General features: G+C 41.6%; 1 protein-coding gene across 1 annotated transcript in view; it reads left to right on the forward strand.

The window, feature by feature from the left end:
• Positions 1-2,399: 2,399 nt before the first annotated feature.
• Positions 2,400-23,684, forward strand: part of LOC139159541 (stimulated by retinoic acid gene 6 protein-like) — a 52,073-nt gene continuing 30,788 nt past the window's right edge. Inside the window, exons 1-4 of the mRNA XM_070736851.1 lie at positions 2,400-2,850; positions 17,615-17,696; positions 18,798-18,898; positions 20,575-20,705. Of these exons, the coding sequence (XP_070592952.1) occupies positions 2,828-2,850; positions 17,615-17,696; positions 18,798-18,898; positions 20,575-20,705 (337 nt within the window). The 5' untranslated portion in view covers positions 2,400-2,827. The remainder of the gene's footprint in view (positions 2,851-17,614; positions 17,697-18,797; positions 18,899-20,574; positions 20,706-23,684) is intronic.

The following is a 23,684-nucleotide window of genomic DNA, read 5'->3' on the forward strand; positions in this document are numbered from 1 at the left end:
TACACTGCTAACTAGAGCATACAAAACATTTGCTAGACCAATTCTCAAATACAGCTCATCTGTATGGAACCCACATTGCATTTCGGACATATTTCACAAGAAGAATCCTCCACTCTACCAGACTTGAAATTTTGGGCTTAGATAGCTTAGAACTACGTTACCTCTGTTATGATCTAAACGTCATTTATAAAATTATCTACCACAATGTCCTACCTGTCAATGAATACTTCAGTTTCAACCGCAATAATACATGAGCACACAACATATTCAAACTCAATGTAAGCCACTCCAAACTACGAAATATGACTTCAACTAGAAAAATCGACTTCAATAACAGAGTGGTCAATGCCTGGAATGCACTACCTGACTCTGTGGTTTCTTCCCCAAACACCAAAAACTTTAACCTTAGACTGTCAACAGCCGAGCTCACCCCATTCCTAAGAGGACTGTAAGGGGCGTGCATAAGCGCACCATTGTGCCTACCGTCCCTGTCTTACTGTCCTAATTTACCTGTACCTATTTTGCTTATGTTTATGTTTATATCAATACCTACTACCTTGTACATGTTTTTGACAAACAAAATAAAAAATAAAATAAAAAAATATTTCAGTATTAGTTTTATGTTTGTCTAGGGCAGGGGTGGGCAAAGTTGGCTCTTCCATGACTTGTGGACTTCAATTCCCAGAATTCCTGAGCCAATCATGCCAGCTCAGGAATTCTGGGAGTTGAAGTCCACAAGTCATAGAAGAGCCAACTTTGCCTACCCCTGGTCTAGGAAACCCAGCCCAATCAAGATTCCCCAGATATACTGGTAGTATGCTTCAGAGGTGGGTCGCTCCCAGTTCGGACCAGTTCTGCAGAACTGGTAGCAGGAATTCCCCACTACTCGCTGAACTGGGAGCAATTGCCAGTTGACCACGCCCGCGATCTGGCTGTAATGGTGTCGCAGGCGCTGCCATCTTGTTTTTGGCTTCTGTGCATGCAGGCGTGCAAAGCACATGCATGGTGCAACCATGCGGCATGCAATGCACACGCACCCACATAGAGTGGGAGGAAATAAACTGGCAGTGAAGTAAATTAGAACCCGGTATATTTGTAGTTAAAGATGAGTCTATTCTATGTAGACCTTGTCGTTTGTTGAGATTACTTGAGAAACATTAGGATCAAAATGATGCTCTCTTGAGCGAAGGGAGCTCAAAACCTATTTGGCTATGTTATTCTAATCCAGAGAATATGCTATTTACTGGGAAGGAATAACAAAAATAAAATAAAATTGTGGTGCCTTAATATCGTGCCCCCAATTTCATGTACTGCAGCTAAATCAGAAATTTATCCAACATCTCTCCCCAATAATGTGGAAAATGTATTTCGCTGTCCAGATGGACAAAATAGGAAAATGTTTTTCAAGTTTTATATCAAAAGTGTCAATGGACCTTAAACTGTAACTTATATAACACCCAAAAATATTTAGAACTTATAATAGGAAAAGGTCTGTCTAAGAAAACATTTTATTGAAGATGTAATAAGGATCATGCTTTTTTACAGTTATATTTGGGGAAAATAGTAGATTATAAAAATGTGAGTGTGCAACAAACTTTTAAAATTTCAAAACATAACATTCTCTTGAATTACATTAACTGTTACATGGAATTTGACAAACTGATTAATGTAAATGGATACTCCTTCCACTTGCTATGGCTGATACTCTAGCAATGGAAAGATGAATGGAGACTTGATTACACTTACCATATACAGTAAACAGACTGCCTCTAGGTGTAGACTTTGTATGGACAAATGTGAAATACAGAACTCATTTATATTGCAAGTTAAAGATGAGTTTTATACAAATGTGTTAGAAATAAATATATATTATCGACAAATGTATTTTTAAAATGTACAGAGAGAGCATATGCACCAAAGACAAATTCCTTGTATGCAATCACACCTGGCCAATAAATAATTCTATTCTATTCTGTATGTACTTCAATGATATTAAGATATATCTATGAAGAATTATAACTCTTACGATATACTTTGCATTTCTTCTAGCCCCCCTTGAAAGGTTTTAAAAATGTATTTGTATTATATTTATTTTTCTGTTATTTTTAAAAGCAATTTTTAAAAGATGGTTGAAATGGACTTGGAGTCCATCCTTCTTTCTTCTAGCAGAAATCCTTTTTAAAAAATTGTTGTTGTTATTATTATTATTATTATTATTATTATTATTATTATTATTATTATCGTTCTGCAATCTTTATTTTTAGCGCGTTTGAGTGAGAGTGTGCGTGTGTTTTGATTTTTAGTTGAGACACGCTAAGTAGAAAATAAAAAAAAATTGTCCGTCCTGCCGAGACATCTACTCCTACAACGATTTGTACGTGGGCGGGCGTTTGCCGGGTGTTGCAGCCGGGCACATCTGGAGGCTCCATGCTGGGAAAGATATGTATCTGCAAGGCGGCAGCCCAGCCACCCACCCACGCCCGAAAGATGGTGCGGGAGCGTCTCTGGGCCCGCGGAGAAGTATCCAGCCCCTTCCTCCGGTGGCCCCGGGGGGGATTAACTCGCGTTGAAATAGCAGCGGGCGGAGGGAAGAGGAAATCGCTTTCATCGAAGATGCCTGACTACGCCCCGCTAGCTTCTTTCGGCTGACTGGCACCTTTCCCGCAGCCACCATTTGAATCTAAGAAGCGCAGCAGGAGCTTGAAGTTGTCGGGCGGAGAGCGCACCAACTTCGGAGCTGTAAACGAGACCCCGCTTTAATCCTCGCTTAGACAAACGGCCCGCGTCTCCCTTTGCATCTCCTCGTCCGGCCGCCTTGTCCGAGACCATGTACGACGACGAGAAATTCAAGTTAGTGGACGTTGCGACCGAGACATATCTGGAAGGGGGGGGGAATAAACCCCAAAAGTTGGGTTTGTATTCCGTTGGGGGAAAAGGCTGGGACGGAAGACCGCGCCGTCAGCTGCAGCCGGCTCTTTCCAATCGGCTGTTTTCTGTCTCTTGGGTTCAGTTTGCGCGGCCCGCACATTGAAGGCTGTGGGGAGGGCTTCCCTCTGCTGGGGGCTGAGGGAGGGGGGCAGCGCTTTAAGGCCACTTGTGCAGCCGAGGCAAGAAACGCCTCATCCCACGGCCTCCCCTTCCGGTTAAAGAATGAAGTGGGGGGAAGGGGGAGTTAGAGGGAAAAGCGAGGGGGGGAAAATAGCCGCCTTCCCAAGTCTTCACAAAGATATGGAGTCGTGATCTGGCTAAACAGTCCACGCGCCATTACCACATAAAAGCGGACGGGAGGATATTCACTTCTGTTGCTTCTCTCTCTCTCTCTCCCCACCCTTGCGTGCAGTTGAAACAATTTAGGGGAGGGGGAGGGACTTTTAACTCTTTCCTAGGTTTCTCCCTAATGGAGGGAACTTGTTTCCCCCCCCCCAATGAAAGATAGAACAGGGCTGTCAGAAAGAGACTTGGAGTGCCCCCCCCCCCCCCACTATCAAAATGCAGCACTCTCTAGTGTGATATTCGATGTGCTGCTCCTGTCTCTATTTGAAGTCAGGCCAGGCCTTTTTGACTAACTTCCAGGATAAGCCTTGGCCCATGAATATGCCCTCTGGTACACCTGTTTTTCCCCCTCCCTGCTGCACCTCTTGCCTGCCTAAATTCCATTCTTAGCCCATAATGAGGCAGGTTTAAATTTAGCTACACAAGGATTAAAATAGTGTCTCTCCCCCCCCCCCCCCTTAGTCTGGCTCCAGATATAATCCAAGAGATCCTCAGGTCTAAAAGAAGAAGATTTACAAAAGACTAATTTTTAGAAGAAAGAGTTTGAAAAACAAGTTGTCCAATAGTGAAACCAGGTTAATTTAAGGACAATAAGGGGTGCATCTTACCAAACTCTTTGAAACCCCAGGAAAATTATGGTGTGAAAGAAGAGTTCAGGTAGTTCTGGAGTTACCACCACAATTCAGCTCAACATTTATGTTCCTAAGTGAAACATTTGTTAAGTGAGTTTTATAACCTTTCTTGCAGTAGCTGTTAAATGAATCACTTCAGATGTTAAGTTAGCAACAGAGCTTTTAAGTGAACCTGGCAATTATCGTGCAAACTATAATTTTTTAAAATCAAAATTAAGCACTTTGTGTTGTTTACTTTCTTTCTTTTTCAAACTATGTGTAGCAAAACACATAGTTTATGTTATACAATAATTGTACTGGAAATGTAAGGAAGCTTCCAAGTATTGAATTCCATATCCTTTAGGAGGTAAAATCAGGCTGCTACTGTCAATAACATAGTAGACGCAGCTTTTTAAAGTCGTTTAAGCAGTTTAGTTTACGTTATTAAAGGCATCATAATATTTTATAATGTCTTAAGTGCACAGTCAGAAAGACCTCAACATTTGCTGTTGCCCCTAGTATAAAGGGAAAATCTTAAGGGGGATGAAATGTTATTATAGGTAATCGATGGTACAAAATGCTAGCTCAGTGTTAAATTACTCAATACTGTACATCTAGCTCCGAGTTAAATGTGAGAAGATAATGTTTGGTCTTCGTTTTGGATAGTGTTTTCCCTAATAGTATTTCTTCCCCAGAGGAAGAAAGATAAACTAATTTGAAGATTTACAATAATGTATCTAGGATCATTCCATTCCCCCCCTCAAGCAAAATGGAAACCTCCTGAAAAAATACCCCAATTATGACTTCAGGTGTATAAAGGCTTATTCACAGAAAGAAAGAAAAACTAAATGAAATGCAGGGAAGAAATAAGGAAGAAAAGGAAAGACAGAACTCAACAAAGTTAGTCAACACTATTGCAGTTTGTCACAAAGCTCCATTGAAAATTGCTTAACTCTTCATTTATTTTCCAACAGATGCCAATATTGAACACAGCTTTGCATTTATCTAGCCCCAGTGTAACATTTCTCTGATGCACTATTTGTTTTATTTTATTTTTTAAATAATCTGGATTATATCATTTATATACAGTAATACCTCATCTTACGAACCTAATTGGTTCCCGGGGGAGGTTCGTAAGGCGAAAAGTTCGTAAGGCGAAACATTGTTTCCCATAGGAAACAATGAAAAATGAATTAATGTGTGCAACGAAAAAACCCCCGCAAAAAACCCCGCCGCCCGGCTGTTTCAATTGAAACAGCCGAGCTCTTCTCAGCATTCTCCCAATGCTGAACCCGGAAGTTCGGCAAAAGTTCAGGTTCAGGTGGCCGCCGAGAAGCCCCTCCGCCCGGCTGTCACCTTTTGAAACAGCCGTGGGGCTACTCGGCGGCCTCCCAAACGCCAAACCCGGAAGTTCGGGTTTGGCGTTCGGGTTCAGGAGGACGCTGGGAAGCCCCCCGCCCCGGCTGTTTCAAAAAGTGACAGCCGGGCGGTGGGGGCGGGTTTGTAAGATGGAAAACGTTCGTAAGAAGAGGCAAAAAATATCCGAACCCCGGGTTCGTATCTCGGGTTGTTCGTATGGCGAGGGGTTCGTATCATGAGGTACCACTGTATTGCTTTCATACAACTTTGCATAAACAGAGAGAAAGCAAGTCCTAAACGTTTTCTAAAATAAATGAATAAACTGGGCAGAAGCTGTTGGGGGTCAGGCTGGAGGAAAGAGGAGACAGCTTCAGGGCTGGCTGCATTTTATTCTTATTCTGGCTATGAAAACGGAAGGGCTTTGTTTTCAATGCACTCAACACTTCTCTTAATTTTTGTGGAATCTCTATTTTCCATTTAAATGACAAATCATTGAAAATGTTCATCCCAGATACAGATGGGTTAGTGATTATCACTGACTATTTTGACTTATCCAAATCAAGAAAAGCATTTTTGGAGCCCATGTAGTAAACGTAAGATTCAGAGCTTCCCTGAGACAAAGTAAGACGGAACTTCTCTGAGACAATTTAAAAGTAAAGTTCTACATTTAGGCAAGAAAAACAAAATGCACAGGTACAGTACAGTAATACCTTGTCTTGCGAACCTAATTGGTTCCGGAAGTAGGTTCGTAAGGCGAAACGTTCGTAAGACGAAACATTGTTTCCCATAGGAAACAATGTAAAAGCGATTAATCCGTGCAAACAGAAAAAAAAATCGCAAAATGGCACTCTGCTGGGCGCCGCCGCCCAGCTGTCACCTTTTAAAACAGCCGGGGGGCTTTTCGGTGTTCTCCCGAACCCGAACTTTTCGGGTTCGGGTTTGGGAGGCCGCCAAGAAGTGCCGCCGCCCAGCTGTCACCTTCTGAAACAGCTGGGGGGCTTCTCGGCGTTCTCCCGAATGGCAAACCCGGAAGTTCAGGTTCCGGAGGCTGCTGAGAAGCGCCTGGCTGTTTCAGAGGGTTACAGCCGGGCGGCGGCGCTCAGCGGAGCGCCGTTTTTGTGATTGGTGTCGTCGTTTTTGGCCGATCTGGAGGCTAGAAAGGAGGTGGGGAATCCCAATAGGGAATTCCATGGGCGGAGCTTTGATGTCACGAAGACCTCCGTCCGGGTTCGGGAGAACGCCGAGAAGCCCCCCCGGCTGTTTTAAAAGATGACAGCCGGGCGGCGGCGCTCAGTGGAGCACCATTTTGTGATCTGCGGTGGGTTCGTAAGCCGAAAAAAGTTCGTAAGAAGAGGCAAAAAATTTCCGAAGCCCGGGTTCGTATCACAAGGGGTTCGTATCACGAGGGGTTTGTATCACGAGGGGTTCGTATCATGAGGTACCACTGTATATGCAGTACCTCAGTCAAAAGTGGTAACTATGAGAGGGATCTTGGAGTCGTAGTGGACAATCATTTAAATAAGAACAAGCAGTGTGGAGTAGCTGCCAAAAAAAGCCAACACTGTTCTAGGCTGTATTAACAGAAGGATGGAATCAAGATCACGTGAAGTGTTAATACCACTTTATAATGCCTTGGTAAGGCCTCACCAGGGATGGGTTATGGTTTTCTTTACTGCTGGTTTGCTCCAGGATGTACTTTGTGCACTTGCGCATATGCACAGCAATAAAACAATGCTCCTGTGCATGCACAGAAGCAAAAAATAAGCTAGACTGGCTCAAGTGGGTTACTGCTGGTTCCAGTAACCGAGGCCAGCAATTTTACTACCAGTTCTATAAAACTGGTTCAAACTGGTAGGAGTCCACCTCTGGGCCACACTTGGAATACTGCATCCAGTTTTGGTTGTCACGGTGTAAAAAAGATGTGGAGACTCTAGAAAGAGTGCAGAGAAGAGCAACAAAGATGATTAGAGGACTGGAGGCTAAAACGTATGAAGAATGGTTGCAGGAACTGGGCATGGCTGGTTTAATGAAAAGAAGGATAAGGGGAGACATGATAGCAGTGTTCCAATATCTCAGCCACAAAGAAGAGGAAGTCAAACTATTTTCCAAAGCACCTAAAGGAAGGACAAGAAGCAACGGGTGGAAGCTGAACACGGAGAGAAGCAACTTAGAACTAAGGAGAAATATCCTGACAGAACAATTAATCCGTGGAACAGCTTGCCTCCAGAAGTTGTGAATGTCCCAACACTGGAAGTTTTAAAGAAGATATTGGATAACAATTTGTCTGATGTGGTGTAGGGTTTCCTGCCTAAGCAGAGGGTTGGACTAGAATGCCTCCAAGGTCCCTTCAAATTCTGTTATTCTGTTTTAAGTGAATTTGGTTTCCCCATTGACTTTGCTGGTCAGGTTGCAAAAGCTGATCACACGACCCCAGGACACTATAATTTTGCATCATATGGCTACGGAGATGCTGCAATTATCACAAGCGTGAAATATGATCACCTTTTTCAGTGACTGCAACTTTGAATGATCCCTAAATGAACTGTTATAAGTTGAGAACTGCATACTGTATGATGAGACACCCCCAAATTATCAATTTATTTAAAATATGATTGCTAAACAATGAACCTTTAGAGCTTGAAATCTTTTTGTCAGCATATTGCCCAGATATATACTAACTAAGTTAAGCTACTGTATTTATTCCTTAACTGCCCTTTTTGACCTAGTCCTCGTGTCCTGTAGAATGGATCAAATAGCAGGTTGTGCATCTTTGAGAGTGAAATTGAATTTATTAACAGGTTGCAATATCTAGGGATTGAACACAAGGTTGTTTATTTTTTATTTTTTTAAAATATACTTTATTAATTTTTCATAAAAAAACATGCAGACACACAAACATTTAAACACATAATGGGGGTTGCAATTACCCCTCTCTTCTTGAAGTCAATTTTTAATACAGAAAAAAGAATAATTTTTTAAGTCAACATGTTATTCTAGATGAAAAGAAGAATTTTGTTTACACATTCTAATAAACATAAGATTAAGTTAATAAAAAAACCAACAAAAAAATTCTAATATCTAATATTCATGCATTTCTCATAACCTTAATTTTTATTTTTGTCTATCCATTTATAAACCTTATTCCAAATAATATAAAATTCGGATTCTTCTTGGTCATTCAGTTGAATGAACACAAGGTTGTTTAATGGGCACACACAATGGCCAATATTTTATAAAATGTTTAGGACAGAAAAAAAAGCCACTGAAAAACTTGTGCCAGGGAATCATAAGAAAGCAACCAATCTCCTGTTACTGTGTAAGTTCTGTTGCCAAAATTCAAAATAACAGATTCAGTTCTGACAATTGGAAGGGATCTTGCAGGTCATTTAGTCCAACCCCCAGCCCAAGCAGGAGACTCTACATCTGCTTCTACCTAGGATTGAACTCACAACCTCCTAATTGTGAGACAAGAGCTCCACTTCTGGGACACAGCAGCAGGGAATCATAGAAAAGCAACCAATCTCTTAGTATATAAGTTCTGTTGCCAAAAAACGAAAAAGGTATAGACTAGCTGAATTCATACATCAATCCATGTACTTCAGCTACTAAATTATAAATCACCATCTCATTGAAACCAAAATCAAACAAACAACATCATCCGAGATTCCATCTTGGAAAAGTCAATTCCTATTCTGAAATGATGGCCTCAAACAGGGAAGGACCAACTAGTTCAAGCTGCAATGGAAATGGAACCAATCACTTGGTTCATTTGATTGTGCTGTTGCTGCCATGGGCGTTGGAGTAAGGGTTTTACTATAGGTTTTATTGTGCAGTAGATTTTTAAAAAAAATGTTATAAGCCTCCCAGGGTCATCTATTGTGAATTGGGCCGCTATGTAAATTTTCTTAATAAAAAAAATAGACATATTTCTCCTCCGCACAGCTGTACACACATACATGGGCAGCCTCTCACACAATTCAAAGTGTTGGTTATGACCTATAAAGCCCTTCATGGCACCGGACCAGATTATCTCCGGGACCGCATTCTGCCGCACGAATCCCAGCGACCAGTTAGGTCCCACAGAGTGGGCCTTCTCTGAGTCCTGTCAACTAAACAATGTCGTTTGGCGGGACCCAGGGGAAGAGCCTTCTCTGTGGCGGCCTCGGCCCTCTGGAACCAACTCCCCCCAGAGATCAGAATAGCCTCCTTGCCTTTTGTAAGTTCCTTAAAACCCACCTCTGCCGTCAGGCATGGGGGAACTGAGATATTCTTTCCCCCTAGGCCTCTACAATTTATGCATGGTATGTTTGTATGTATGCTTGGTTTTATAATAAAGGTTTTTTAGTTGTTTTAGTATTGGATTGTTACATGCTGTTTTTTATCACTGTTGTTAGCCGCCCCGAGTCCACAGAGAGGGGCGGCATACAAATCAAATCAAATCAAATCAAATCAAATCAAATCAATCAATCAATCAATCAATCAATCAATCAATCAATCAATAAAAAATTGAATACAGTATATAGAAACATCTTTGATGGAAGAAATGGGTAACTGCCAAAATGCCTCTTTTCTCACTGAGAATCATATTGAAAAACCTCCTGGTATTATTAGCATTGCCACTGAAAGTGAAAACTGTTATGTTGAAGAGGAGTGAAGTTGTTTAATTGATGTTCAAGTAGGACTGAGGAAGTTTGAGAGGCCAGGAAACAAGTCATGAGCCATTCAGCTGTATTGCCAAATTCTAAAGTATATGCTTGAGTTTAATGCGTGAACCAAGTCCTGTTTGTTTTGCACTGAGAAGTAGCTCTGTGCAGGAGTAGGCTGCTGCCTGGCTGGGGGGTACACAGTGGGATAGCAAAAAATGCAGCTCCACCCCTGAGCACCCAATTTGTGCTGAAAGATGTTGAAAGAAAATGCAGGGCGTCCTGCATAAGCCATGCCTACAGTGTGGTAGTAAAAAATGTGGTAGCCCTTCGCTGGCTCTCTGCCACTCTTACTCATAGATTCTCTCCAATGCAAATCATCTCCTTTTGATTGCTCTGCCATTGTATCTTGCTGAAAGCTTCATTGTGCCACTTACATAACAAATGCCATTTCTGTGCCGTGAAATAAGAATGTGAAAATGCCAAATAATATACTGGAGCTCTAAAGTTGGTTAGTTAGATCAGTCAGTTAACCAATCAATCAACCATCAATAACTATACATCTGACAGCAGTGGCTCTGTGTGGTTTTCATTGTTGAAACTTTAACAATCCAAACCACACCAGTTAAGATCAGAATGGCCTGGTCTTAAGAGTTTTACCAAAGACTAACAGGAAGGGTGCTGATTCACATATTTCCAGAAGGATGTTATTCCTTGAGGCAGGCAGTGCTAAAGGAAATCATGATTACACATCTGTCTTCATCTGGTGAGCTCAGCAGAAACAATTTTATTGTAATATCTAATGTTGAATCTAAATAATGCTTCTGGCCAAATTGCTTTGAAATACAGTGCCAAATAATTACTTCTTAAAATCTTGGAAATAAAATATAAAATTTAATCAGATAGATAGACAGACAGTATTTAGGCATTTTGCTTTATTTTTAGTTTATAGAGTTTTTTTTCTTTGCCTTCCTCTCCCCATACCCTGATTTTCCCGTTTTTTTTCTTTTTCATGTTTGATTTGATTTGATTTATTGGATTTGTATGCCGCCCCTCTCCGTAGACTCGGGGCGGCTAACAACAGTAATAAAAACAGCATATAACAATCCAATATTAAAACAGTTAAAAAACCTTATTATAAAACCAAACATACATATAGACATACCATGCATAAAATTGTAAAGGCCTAGGGGGAAAGAGTATCTCAGTTCCCCCATGCCTGGTGGCAGAGGTGGGTTTTAAGAAGCTTACGAAAGGCAAGGAGGGTGGGGGCAATTCTAATCTCTGGGGGGAGTTGGTTACAGAGGGCCGGGGCCGCCACAGAGAAGGCTCTTCCCCTGGGTCCCGCCAAGCGACATTGTTTAGTTGACGGGACCCGGAGAAGACCCACTCTGTGGGACCTAACTGGTCCCTGGGATTCATGTGGCAGAAGGCGGTCCCGGAGATAATATGGTCCGGTGCCATGAAGGGCTTTATAGGTCATAACCAACACTTTGAATTGTGACCGGAAACTGATCGGCAACCAATGCAGACTGCGGAGTGTTGGTGTAACATGGGCATATTTGGGAAAGCCCATGATTACTTTCGTAGCTGCATTCTGCACGACCTGAAGTTTCCGAATACTTTTCAAAGGTAGCTCCATGTACAGAGCATTACAGTAGTCGAGCCTCGAGGTGATGAGGACATGAGTGACTGTGAGCAGTGACTCCCGGTCCAAATAGGGCTGCAACTGGTGCACCAGGCAAACCTGGGCAAAGGCCCCCCTCGCCATAGCCAAAAGATGTTTCTCTAATGTGAGATGTGGATCGAGGAGGAGGCCCAAGTTCCGGACCCTCTCTGAGGGGGGGTCAATAATTCCCCCCCCCCCAGGGTGATGGACGGATGGATGGAATTGTCCTTGGGAGGCAAAACCCACAGCCACTCTGTCTTATCAGGGTTGAGTTTGAGTCTGTTGACACCTATCCAGGCCCCAACAGCCTCCAGACACCGGCACATCACTTCCACTGCTTCGTTGACTGGACATGGGGTGGAGATGTAAAGCTGGGTATCATCAGTGTACTGATGATACCTCACCCCATGCCCTTGGATGATCTCACCCAGCGTTTTCATGTAGATATTAAATAGCAGGGGGGGAGAGGACCGACCCCTGAGGCACCCCACAAGGGAGAGACCTCGGGGTCAACCTCTGACCCCCCACTAACACTGACTGTGACCGACCACTGAAGAACAGTGTCTCCCACTCCCAACTCCTCCAGCCGGCGCAGAAGGATACCATTTTACCTATTAAATATATAAATTCCCCCCCAATCTCTTCACTGTATACTTTTATTATTTTATAATGGGTTATGTTTCTTTTTTAAACTATACATATCTTACAGTCTCTGTAAAACAAATGTGTGATGTAACAATATAGTGTTCTTTAGTTTATAAATAATAACATAATTTGCTAAGGTTTCTATTAAGAAAATCCCTTGGTCCTGTGATCCCCATTTGTGATTTTTCCTCGCTGGCTTCTGACAAGCAAAGTCAATGGGGAATGCTGCATTCATTTAATAACTATGTGATTTACTTAACAATTGCAGTAATTTGCTTAATAATCATGGCAAGGGTCATAAATTCTAGTGCAACACACAACAACCACCTAGTTAGCAACAGAAATTGCCAATTTGGGTAATAAGTCAAGGACTACCTGTAGTTTCTCCTCATCTCTAAATATAAGAGAATCCACATTTAACCATTTTCCTCTTTTAACCCTGAAATTGATTAAAGAAACCAACTTGATAAATCTTCCTTGAAATAAGGGTGTTACTTTTTAATCCCTTCAGAAGTTAGTTTTTTGTTCCATTTAGCCAGTCTTTCAAAACATTAACAGATTTAAAGTTTAAAACAACAGATTTAGTATATCCAATAAATAGGTTTTGTCCTTTTGTTTATATCTTCTACAAAATAATTCAATATTTTAACAAAAATCTTGTGAATCTATTCCTTGTATTTCTATATTTTTCTCCAGATATCAGTTAAAACTCCAAATCCACAGTTAAATTCAAATTAATTTCAAATTTATCATTTGCAGCTTCTTGTTGATCTGTAACTTCATTACAACATCCACAGTCCATTTTATTAAGATTATCTGTTTGTTTGGTGTTTTTTTTTACAACAGATTGGCCAAATTTATACAATCATTTATAGAAATCTGCTCCATTCTTTATCTTGTAGCTCCCTCTAGTGTACAGCGTTCAAGATCCCCTTATAAAAATCACAAAACAGACATTTTCCATTTTTTAATTAAAATCAAAGCTATAAAGGAAACCCTTGATGGTTTTCAAGCCTGAAAAATTCATTTAATAACCGTTCAAAGTTACAATGGCACTGAAAAAAATGACTTATGACCATTTTTCAAAGTTACGACCATTGCAACTTTCTGATGGCCATATGATCAAAATTCAGACTCTTGGCAATTGTCTCATATTCACAACTGTTGCAGTGTCCAGGAATTATGTGATCTCCTTTTGCAACCTTCTGATAAGCAAAGTCAATAAGGATGCCAGATTCATTTAACAGCTGTGTTACTAACTTAACAAATGCAGTGATTCACTTAACAACTGGACCCAGATTGTGGGGGCAATATGCTGGCTCTGTTAAGAAGTGCTATTGCTAACAAGTTGTAACCTGCTCTGAGTCTAAGGAGAAGGGCGGCATAAAAATAAAATAAATAAATAAATAATAAATAAACTGTGGCAAGAAAGGTTGTAAAATGGGGCAAAATTCACTTGTTTCACTTAGCAACATAAATTTATGGCCATATGCAGTGAAGGGCTGCAAAAAGTTTTACCACCACACTGTGGGCATGGCTTATTTTGTGGATGTGGCTTGTTGGCCATGTGACCAGGTGGGAGTGGCTTGACGATCATATGATTCGGGGGTGGCTTAATGATCATGTGACTGGTTTAAAGATGGTCAACTTGACGTCACTCATGTCAAGGGTTTGGGTTATGTTTAGAGTGCCTGGCCTCTTCTCGCCTCAAAGAGATACAATTTCTCTATCTATTTACTATTACTGAACATCCAAAATATACTACAGTGATACCTTGTCTTATGAACTTAATTGGTTCTGGGAGGAGGTTCGTAAGGTGAAAGGTTTGTAAGATGAAACAATGTTTCCCATAGGAAACAATGGAAAACCGATTAATGCATGCAAGCCCCCCCCCAAAAGTCGCAAAAATGGCGTTCCGCTGGGTGCCGCCGCCCGGCTGTCACCTTCTGAAACAGCTGGGCACTTCTCAGTGTTCTCCCAAATGCTGAGCCCAAAAAGTTCGGCAAAAATTCGGGTTCGGGTTCAGGAGAATGCCGAGAAGCGCCGCCGCCCATCTGTCACCTTCCGAAACAGCTGGCGGGCTTCTCGACATTCTCCCGAAACTTCGGCAAAAGTTTGGGTTCGGGGTTCGGGTTCGGGAGAATGCTGAGAAGCGCCGCCGCCTGGCTGTCACCTTTGCAGAAGAGCCGTGGAGCTGTCGACTGGTCAGGAGGCTCAAACAGAGGTGGGGAATCCCAATAGGGAATTCCAGAGGTGGAGCTTTGACGTCACAAAGACGTCCTTCCTGTAGTCCACGTTTCGGCCGCATTTGTATGTCTAGAAACAGAGCAACATTTTCTATTTAGGGTTAAGTTGTACCAGGTTCTCCAGTCATAGCTCGCCTGTAAATAATAGATTTTCTTGACATTTTACATTTGAAGGCACTGTTGCTCAATCATGGCAAATTTAAGATGTTTAAGATGCAATTTTTAACTCCTGCCCTTCCCGTGGCAGTAAAAATAATACAGTGGAACCCCGACATAAGAGCTGCTCTACTTAAGAGCAACTCGAGATAAGAGCTGGGAGGGGAGAGATATTTTTGTTCTACTTACAAGCCCAAATTCGAGATACAAGCGCCAAGGAGCTGTCTCCTGAAGCCAAACGCTAACTTCCGCGTTCGGCTTCAGGAGACAGCTGCGAAGCGGCGCGCGTGTTTTAAAAGGTTGCAGCCGGCCTGGGGGGCTCGGGGGGGTGCTTGCAGCTTTCTTTCTTGCTCTTTTTCTTTCTCTCTTTTACCTTCCCTTCCTCTATTTCTTCTTTTCTTTCTCCTTCCCACCTTCTTCCCTCCCTCCCTCCCTTCACTCATTCCTCTCTTACTCTCCCCTTTCATAAGTTTCCTTGCTTCCTTCCTCTGTTCCTGTCCCTTCCCCCTTTCTTTCTTTCTTTCTTTCTTTCTTTCTTTCTTTCTTTCTTTCTTTCTTTCTTGCTCTTTTTCTTTCTCTCTTTTACCTTCCCTTCCTCTATTTCTTCTTTTCTTTCTCCTTCCCACCTTCTTCCCTCCCTCCCTCCCTTCACTCATTCCTCTCTTACTCTCCCCTTTCATAAGTTTCCTTCCTTCCTTCCTCTGTTCCTGTCCCTTCCCTCTTTCCTTCCTTCCTTCCCACCCTCCGTCCATTCATTCACCCATTCCTCTCTTGATCGCTTAAAGCCGGTCCCTGGTGCAAAAAGGGTTGGGGACCTCTGTCCTACAGGATTGGGTGGCAGAGAAGTTGAACATATGTAAATTTAAAAGTTTAAGAAAGTTTACAAGTTAAGTGAAAGAAACTTCATTATTCATTTATATGTACATGTACATTTCTTCATTAAAAACATGTCTTTCTGCATAATTTAGACTAACTTTGTGAGTTTTTTGAGGGCTGGAACCAATTAAAATTATTTACATTAATTCTATGGGGAAAAGTCGTTCGAGATAAGAGCTGCTCGACTTAAGAGCCCAGGTCCGGAACGAATTAAACTCGTATCTCGAGGTACCACTGTATTGGTCTCTTTCCAAAATTCTGTCATAGGAAGACTTTACAAAACAAACTGCATCCTGTTTTTAAGTGGCAACAAAAGTTACTTTGAAATAACTTATAATAGGAACTGATAAGTAGAAATCCATGTTGAATCAATTTGGAGAACCAAACTTTTTTTAAAAAGATATTTGAGACGCATGGTATCTGGGCAATGTTGGAAGTTGAAATTCACATGTTTTATGGTGGCTGAGGTCAAGGGAGGTAACGGGTAGTGTTGGGATTAACTTTACAGTCAAGCCTAGATGAGACTCTTTCTAATTAACTTCATTAGTAACATAATTACAGATAAGAATATTTTGTTACAATAGTAGTGCATTGTAGTGCAAATATCATGACTGGAATATACTGAAAGAAGGATACAAACTATTCAAAAGAAACAGAGCTAACAAAAGAGGAGGTGGAGTTGCATTATAAATAAAAGGTCATCACATCTCTACAGAAATACACAAAACCAAGGATGAAAACCTCCTAGCAACCCTTTAGCAAGGGTTCTTGACTCCTTTTAATGTACTCTTGTTTGAGCAGGAGATTGGAATAGAAGACTTCCAAGGTCCCTTCCAACTTTGTTATTCTGTTAGTCATTCAGGCTGTGAATTTCTTCCTTCACAGTTTATTTCTTTTGTTATTTTATTCTGTATTTTCTCTACTTTGGTATTATGTCCGTGTGCTCATCACAGCATTCAAAAAAATCTGACAGTATCTATACCTAATAATAAAGGAATATATCAAAAATGTGCAGAACAGAAAAACTGGTGTTTGCTTCATTAATTTGGTCATATGTTTATAAATGTCTGGGTTTATAGCTTAGCTATGAAATATGATGATAAAATATGATCTCTACCATAGTGTTTGGAAATCATGGCCTACGGCTTAATGTTGTATGTGACTTTTCAATAAACAACAGTAAAAATAAATCCAAAATTTGGCAGAATATGAGAAATCAACTACTTTTCTTTCCAATGGCATTTTTGTTTCCCGTAATTTGAAGAAAAAAATCATGTGAAAATTATAGTGGAACCCTATTTTCTTTTTTCTTTTTCCACTTTGTTTGGGACGGTTGGGAAATAAACTGGTACTTTAATCCAGTGTTTTTCAACCAGTGTGCCGTGGCACACTAGTGTGCCGCGAGACATGGGCAGGTGTGCCGCGAAGCTCAGCAAGAGAAAGAGAGAGAGAGAGAGAAAGCAAGAGAGAGAGAGAAAGAAAGCAAGAGAGAGAGAGAAAGAGAGAAAGAAAGCAAGAGAGAGAGAGAAAGAAAGCAAGAGAGAGAGAGAAAGAGAGAAAGAAAGCAAGAGAGAGAGAGAAAGAGAACAAAAAAGAGAGGAAAGAAGGAAGAGAGAAAGAAAGAAGGATGGAGAGAGAGAGGAAGGAAGGAAGAGAGAGAGGAGAGAAAGAGCGAGAGGAAGAGAGAGAGAATTTTTTTGTCCAAACTTTTTAGCCCCCCCCATTCCCCCCCGCTCAATGTGCCCCATGATTTTGTATATGTAAAAAAATGTGCCGCAGCTCAAAAAAGGTTGAAATTCACTGCTTTAATCTATTTGGATACATTCATTTTTTTAGATCCTCTGAGCAGGCCCTGGTTCTGGTTTTTGGGAGAATTTGGCCCTTGACATGAAACTTGCTTGAATGAATAAAAGCTGCAGGCCCTTTTGTCCAGTGGCTGTATAGTTCTTATGCTTTTATCCTTTAACATTATTGTTACTATAAATCTGCTTCATGTAAAGAAAGTGATAATTAAATTAAAATAAATGTAAATTAAAATCTAGAATATCTTATGTATGAATGGCACTTTGTAGCTTTAAAAATAAAATATACCGTACAGATAAAATTCATGTATTTTTCATCATGTTTCTTTAACAGGAACCTTTCTGATGGAAATTATACTACTTGTAAAAGTACAGTTGAAGTGGATACATTTCTACATTTTTCAGTTGTTCCAGCAGTAAGTAGACCAATCTGACAACCATTGACTACTTGGACTGTCCTGATTGATGACTACACTCTTTGATTCATTGTAGAAAGCCCATTTAGAAGCCTTTCCAAAGCTCACAGATTCTGGATATGTAATCCAAATGCATATGTAATGGATATGTAATTCTAGCTGCAAATGAGGAGAGCAACTGCTTAATATATGCCTATGTCTATTTATTTATTTATATCTCACCATTATTATTTTAACAAATACTGAAGATAGGAATACCAATAGCACTCAGACTCACAGTGCTTTACAACACTCTCTAAAGCCATTTGCAGAGTCAGCATTTTGCCCCCCAAAATCTGGGTCCCCATTTTACTGATCTCGGAAAGATGGAAGGCTGAGTCAAACTTGAGCCTGGTGAGATTCAATCAGCCCCAATTGCAGGCAACCACCAGTCAGCAGACGTCGCCTGCAGTACTGCACTCTAACCATGGTGCCAGGGTGGTGAACATATCCACTCCTTCCTCCTATTTTTCTTCAACAATAACTATGAAGTGGGTTGGGCTAAGAGAAAGGAGCTGGTCCAACATCAATCAGATGGCTTTCATGACTAAGTCAGGAACTCCATGGTCTTCTGCTTCCTAGCCTGGTGTCTTAACCATTAGACCAAACTGGCTCTCACATATCTAAGTATTGGGTTGAAGATGGCTGCCCATAGGACAAGGCAAAGCTTTCATTTATCTACATGCTTCACTGCCCCAAGAACAAATTTACAAACTTATATGGGCGCTTATGTTTACAGATGTGAAAAGCTGAGCTCTCCTACCCTATATCAGGAAAGAAATGATAACTGACTTATCTGATTCCTTAATTTAATGTATCCAAGGCACTAGGCAAGGTAAAGCTTACTCTGGTGGGTGGATCTGGGAGGGGATTTGAAGGACGAATGCTTGCTCAGAATTCTAAACCAGTTTTGACTTACATTGGTGGATAAAACATGTATCCAGCTCTGAATTGTTGGGTACCTTAATACTTTCTATACTGAAGATTTATTGATGACTTCATTGTGGTTCATCATAGTTCTTCTTCATAATATTAATCATGGGTTTTTTTCTGTTCCTGCAGACTGTCATCATTTTGATCCTGTCCTGTCTTGAAAAGAGAACAAAAAGATTCTGGTTTGATGACAAATATCCCAAATGTCCAAGACGTTTTGGGTTACTGCTGTGAGTTGGACAATACTTGCTGGCCATTTCTGAGTAGGAGTCTGTGACATACATGTTTGGAGACTCGTAGCCTCAAACTGCCAGAAACTGAAGTTGCCTAAAACTGTCTATTAAGCCCTTGACATAAGACAAAGTCAAATATCTATTGCACATTTATATTTTGTGATGAAAACCACTTTGAATTATTCCAAAGCAGACAATTTATTTGTTTAGCACGTGAGACCCAAAGCAGGTAAAGGAAAAACACTTTCTAAGGCAGTTGTGGCCTCTAGTTTTGGTCTGACTCTCATCAACCTTAGTCAGATGGGAAGCCATCAGTGGAACTGTAACCTAGCACATCTGAAGGGGCATAGTACACTTACCTTGCATCCAACTACAGCACAAACATGTGACAGAGAACTTTTTTCCCACAGTGTCCCTGTGATATTGCCTTTACGTACCACCAGTTCATCAGATGTAAAATGAACTCCACTTTTTTGTTGCTGTACAAATGTTTAAGAGCTCTTTTCTTCCTTATACAGTAGTATCTCTAGATACGAGTTTAATTCGTTCCAGAAGGGAGCTTGTATGTCGAACAACTCGTATCTGGAACAAATGGCTTTAGACTTTGTTTTTCCCCTCTGAGATAACCAGAAGCAAGGATTCTTGCGCCACCTAGTGGACGCTCGGCTCGTATCCCGAATTTGAGCTCGTGTCTCGAAAAGAAATTTCTCTCCCCTCGTGGCTCGTATCTTGGAATACTCGCATGTGGAGCAGCTCGTATCTAGAGGTACTACTGTACTGGCCCTATTCAAGAAGAGCTTCAAGATTGACTTCCTTTCACTTGGATGGAAGGCAATAATTAGAGAAATAAACAATGGAGCTAAGATTTAAAAATAGTATTTCGGTGTCATTGGTTCTCTCTGAGCTTGGTTATTTTCCTGCAGATGTTTCATTACCCAAACAGGGTAACCTTATAAGTACCACCATCACCAGAGAGCACCAAGAACTCTTCGTTTCAACTCTGAACTATAAATATTCTTCTTTGTTGGGATTAGTAATTTTATGACAGTGTAATTCTCCACTACTTCAAGATTGACTGGAAACTATTATAACTCTATAATTTAACAGATTTAACAGATTAACAGAATTGGAAGGGACCTTATAGGTTATATGGTCCAACCCAATGCCCAAGCATTACCCAATGCCCAACCAACACCAGAAATGGTGTTGGTTGGACCCAACACCATTTCTGGCAAATGGCAGTCCAGTCTTTTCTTGAAACCCTCCCGTGATGAAGCTCCCACGACTTCTGAAGGCAAGCTGTTCCATTTTAGATTGTTCTCACTGTCAGAAAATTCCTGCTTATTTCTAGGTTGAATCTCTCCTTGATCATTTTCCATCCATTATTCCTTGTCTGGCCTTCAGGTGCTTTGGAAAACAGCTTGACTCCCTCCTCTCTGCAACAGCCCCTCAAATATCGGAACACTGCTATCATGTTTCCCCATCCTTCATGAATGGTGCATAATTCACTAGACTAGCCATGCCCAGTTCCTGTAACCGTTCTTCATATATTTTAGTCTCTGGTCCCCTGATCATTCTGGTTGCTCTTCTCTGCACTTTTTCTAATGTCTCAACATCATTTTTTGGGGGGAAAGGATCTCAATGTCTTAAGAATTTTTTTCATTATTTTACAGCCCAATGGAGTTTCAGAGCTCAATTAACAACCGATGGTCATTGGGATTTGCATTTGGTGCTACTGCTGATAAAGTCATGCTTCTATTTGGGAATGGGTTCATTCCAACTGGAATTTCTGACTGGGCAAAAGGTAAAACTCATGATTAATAAGTGATAAGAGAGCAGTAGGGGAACTCTGTGTCTTTGTATTCTCCCTATAAGCAAATATCTTATAATTGGAGTGGCCTAGGGACATGCCAACAAATAGTGGGAAAAGTGCTTAACTTCTCCTTAGTTTAGTTTAGTTTATTTATTTTGTCCAATACACAATACATATTGAAGAGAATAGACATGTATTAATATATAGAGAGAAAAGGATAGAAGAAAAGATATAAAAATAGAGCAGAAGATATATGAAAGGAAGAAAAGATATATGAGATAAAGGAGAGACAATTGGACAGGGGACGAAAGGCACACTAGTGCACTTATGTACGCCCCATACTGACCTCTTAGGAACCTGGAGAGGTCAATCCTTCTTAACCTTCTTTTCAGTTTTAAAGCCTAATAGGTGATAATAATAGTAAAAGTAGAAAAAAGATTATTGTCAATTATATATGTTTCATGGTGACTACATGGTTATGTCCATAGATAGATTGATCAGGTCATTTTTGACTCCATATACAGTAGATAAATCTTCCCTATGATGATCTGTCCCTAACCTGGTTTTTCAGGTCTCCCAACTGTGTATTCATCACTATTATGACAGATGAGTCCATCCACTTTGCTACTTGTTGTTATTTTTATTTAATTTGACTTCTATGCCACCAAACAATATAAAATTACAAATAACAATAAGAAGAAATCAAGAAAAAAAAATCTAAAACCCTAATTAAAACTCATAACAAGGCAACTCACAATACACATACATACCATTCACATAGTCATGTTCATACAGGTGGTCAAGTTGATGTTAATTTAGGATTCCCAAGCCTACCGGCATAGCCAGGTCTTTGTGGCCTTATGGAAAGCCAGCAGGGTGGGAGCAGTGTGGACATCAGATGGGAGTTGGTTCAAAAAAGCTGAGGGGGGTGCACAGAGAAGACTTTACCCCGAGGTCCTGCCAGCCTACATTGCTTGGCTGATGGGACCTGGAGGAGGCCAACTCTATGTACTGTAATTGGTCTCTGGGACGTATGTGGCAGGAGACGGTCCCGTAAATAACCTGGCCCTGAGCCATATAGGGCTTTATAGGTAATAATCAATACCTTGAATTGTGCCCAGAGACTGATAGGCAGCCAATGCAGCTTGTGAAGCATAGGTGTTATATGGGTATACCGAGGTGCACCCATGACAACTCATGCAGCTATATTCTGGACAATTTGAAGTGTCTGAACACCTTTCAAGTGAAGCCCCATGTAGAGCGCATTGCAATAATCAAGACGGGAGGTGACGAGGGTCTGAGTGACTGTACAGAGAGCCTCCTGGTCCAAGTAGGGCCGCAGCTGGTACACCAGGCAAACTTGGGCAAAGGTCCCCCTGGCCACAGCTGAGAGATGATGGTCAAGGTTCAGCTGTGGGTCCAGGAGGACACCCAAGTTGCGGACCCTATCTGAGGGAGTCAATGTTTCTCCCCCCAGAACAATTTTCCTTAGGAGGAAAAGCCCACAGCCACTTGGTCTTGTCTGGGTTGAACTTGAGCCTGTTGGCCCCCATCCAGACCCTTACAGCTTCCAGGCACCGGCACATCACATCTTCATTGAATTGGCATGGGGTGGAGATGTATAATACCTCACCCTGTGCCGTTGGATGATCTCGCCCAGCGGCTTCATGTAGATGTTAAATAGTAGGAGGGAGAGGACAGACCCCTGCAGCACCCCACAAAGGAGAGGCTGAGGGATGGACCTCTCCCCCCCACTAACACTGACTGCGAACGACCGGAGAGATAGGAGAACCACCGTAGAACAGTGCCTCCCACTCCCAATCTCTCCAGCTGTCGCAGAAGGATACCATGTTTCGATGGTACCGAAGACTGCTGAGAGGTCGAGAAGCACCAGGATAGTAGAATGTCCCCTATCCCAGGCCCGCCAGAGATCATCCATAAGTGCGACTAAAGCAGTTTCTGCACTGTGACCAGTCCTGAAACCAGACTGAAAGGAGTCCAGCTAATTGGCTTCATCCAAGGTCCGCTGGAGCTGGAGTGCCACCACCTTCTCAACAACCTTACCCAAAAAGGGCAGGTTGGAGACTGGCCTATAGTTCTTCAATTCGGCTGGATCCAGGGATGATTTCTTGAGGAGGGATTGCACCACCACCTCCTTCAATTGTTGCAGAAATGACCACTCACTCAAAGAAGTGTTGATCAACACTTGGATCCAGCCACGTGTCACCTCCCGACTAGCTGAGACCAGCCTGGAGGGGCACAGGTCCAATAGGCAGGTGGAGGAACTCACAGCTCCCATGGTCTTGCCCACTTCCTCAGGGGTTACTAGGTGTAACTCCTCCCAAATGACCTGATCCTGTCAGCTTGGTCTGAATTACCCAATTGGAGTCCAGATCATTCTGAATCTGAGCGATGTTATCTGCAAGAAACTGGACAAATTCCTCAGCTTGGCCCTGCAAGGGTTCCACCACTTCCCCTTTATTCAGGAGGGAATGGGTCACCCTAAACAGGGCGGCTGAGGGAGAATCTGCAGACACAATAAGGGTGGTAACGTACGCTGACTGTGCCGCCTCTATCGCCACAATGTAAGTCATAATAATAATAATAATAATAATAATAATAATAATAATAATAATTTATTAGATTTGTATGCTGCCCCTCCCCAAAGACTCGGGGCGGCTCACAACAACAGTGTGACAATGTAAACAAATCTTATATTAAAAACATCTAAAAACCCCTCATTTGAAAAAACCATGCAACACACGCATTCCATACATAAAACTATTAAAAGTCTGGGGAAGATGTCTCAATTTCCCCATGCCTGGCGATATAGGTGGGTCTTAAGTAGTTTGCGAAAGACAAGGAGGGTGGGGGCAGTTCTGATCTCTGGGGGGAGTTGATTCCAGAGGGCCGGGGCCACCACAGAGAAGGCTCTTTCCCTGGGTCCCGCCAGATGACATTGTTTAGTTG

Source organism: Erythrolamprus reginae, chromosome 2 (genome assembly GCF_031021105.1).
Source record: "Erythrolamprus reginae isolate rEryReg1 chromosome 2, rEryReg1.hap1, whole genome shotgun sequence".
NCBI classification, from domain to species: domain Eukaryota; kingdom Metazoa; phylum Chordata; class Lepidosauria; order Squamata; family Dipsadidae; genus Erythrolamprus; species Erythrolamprus reginae.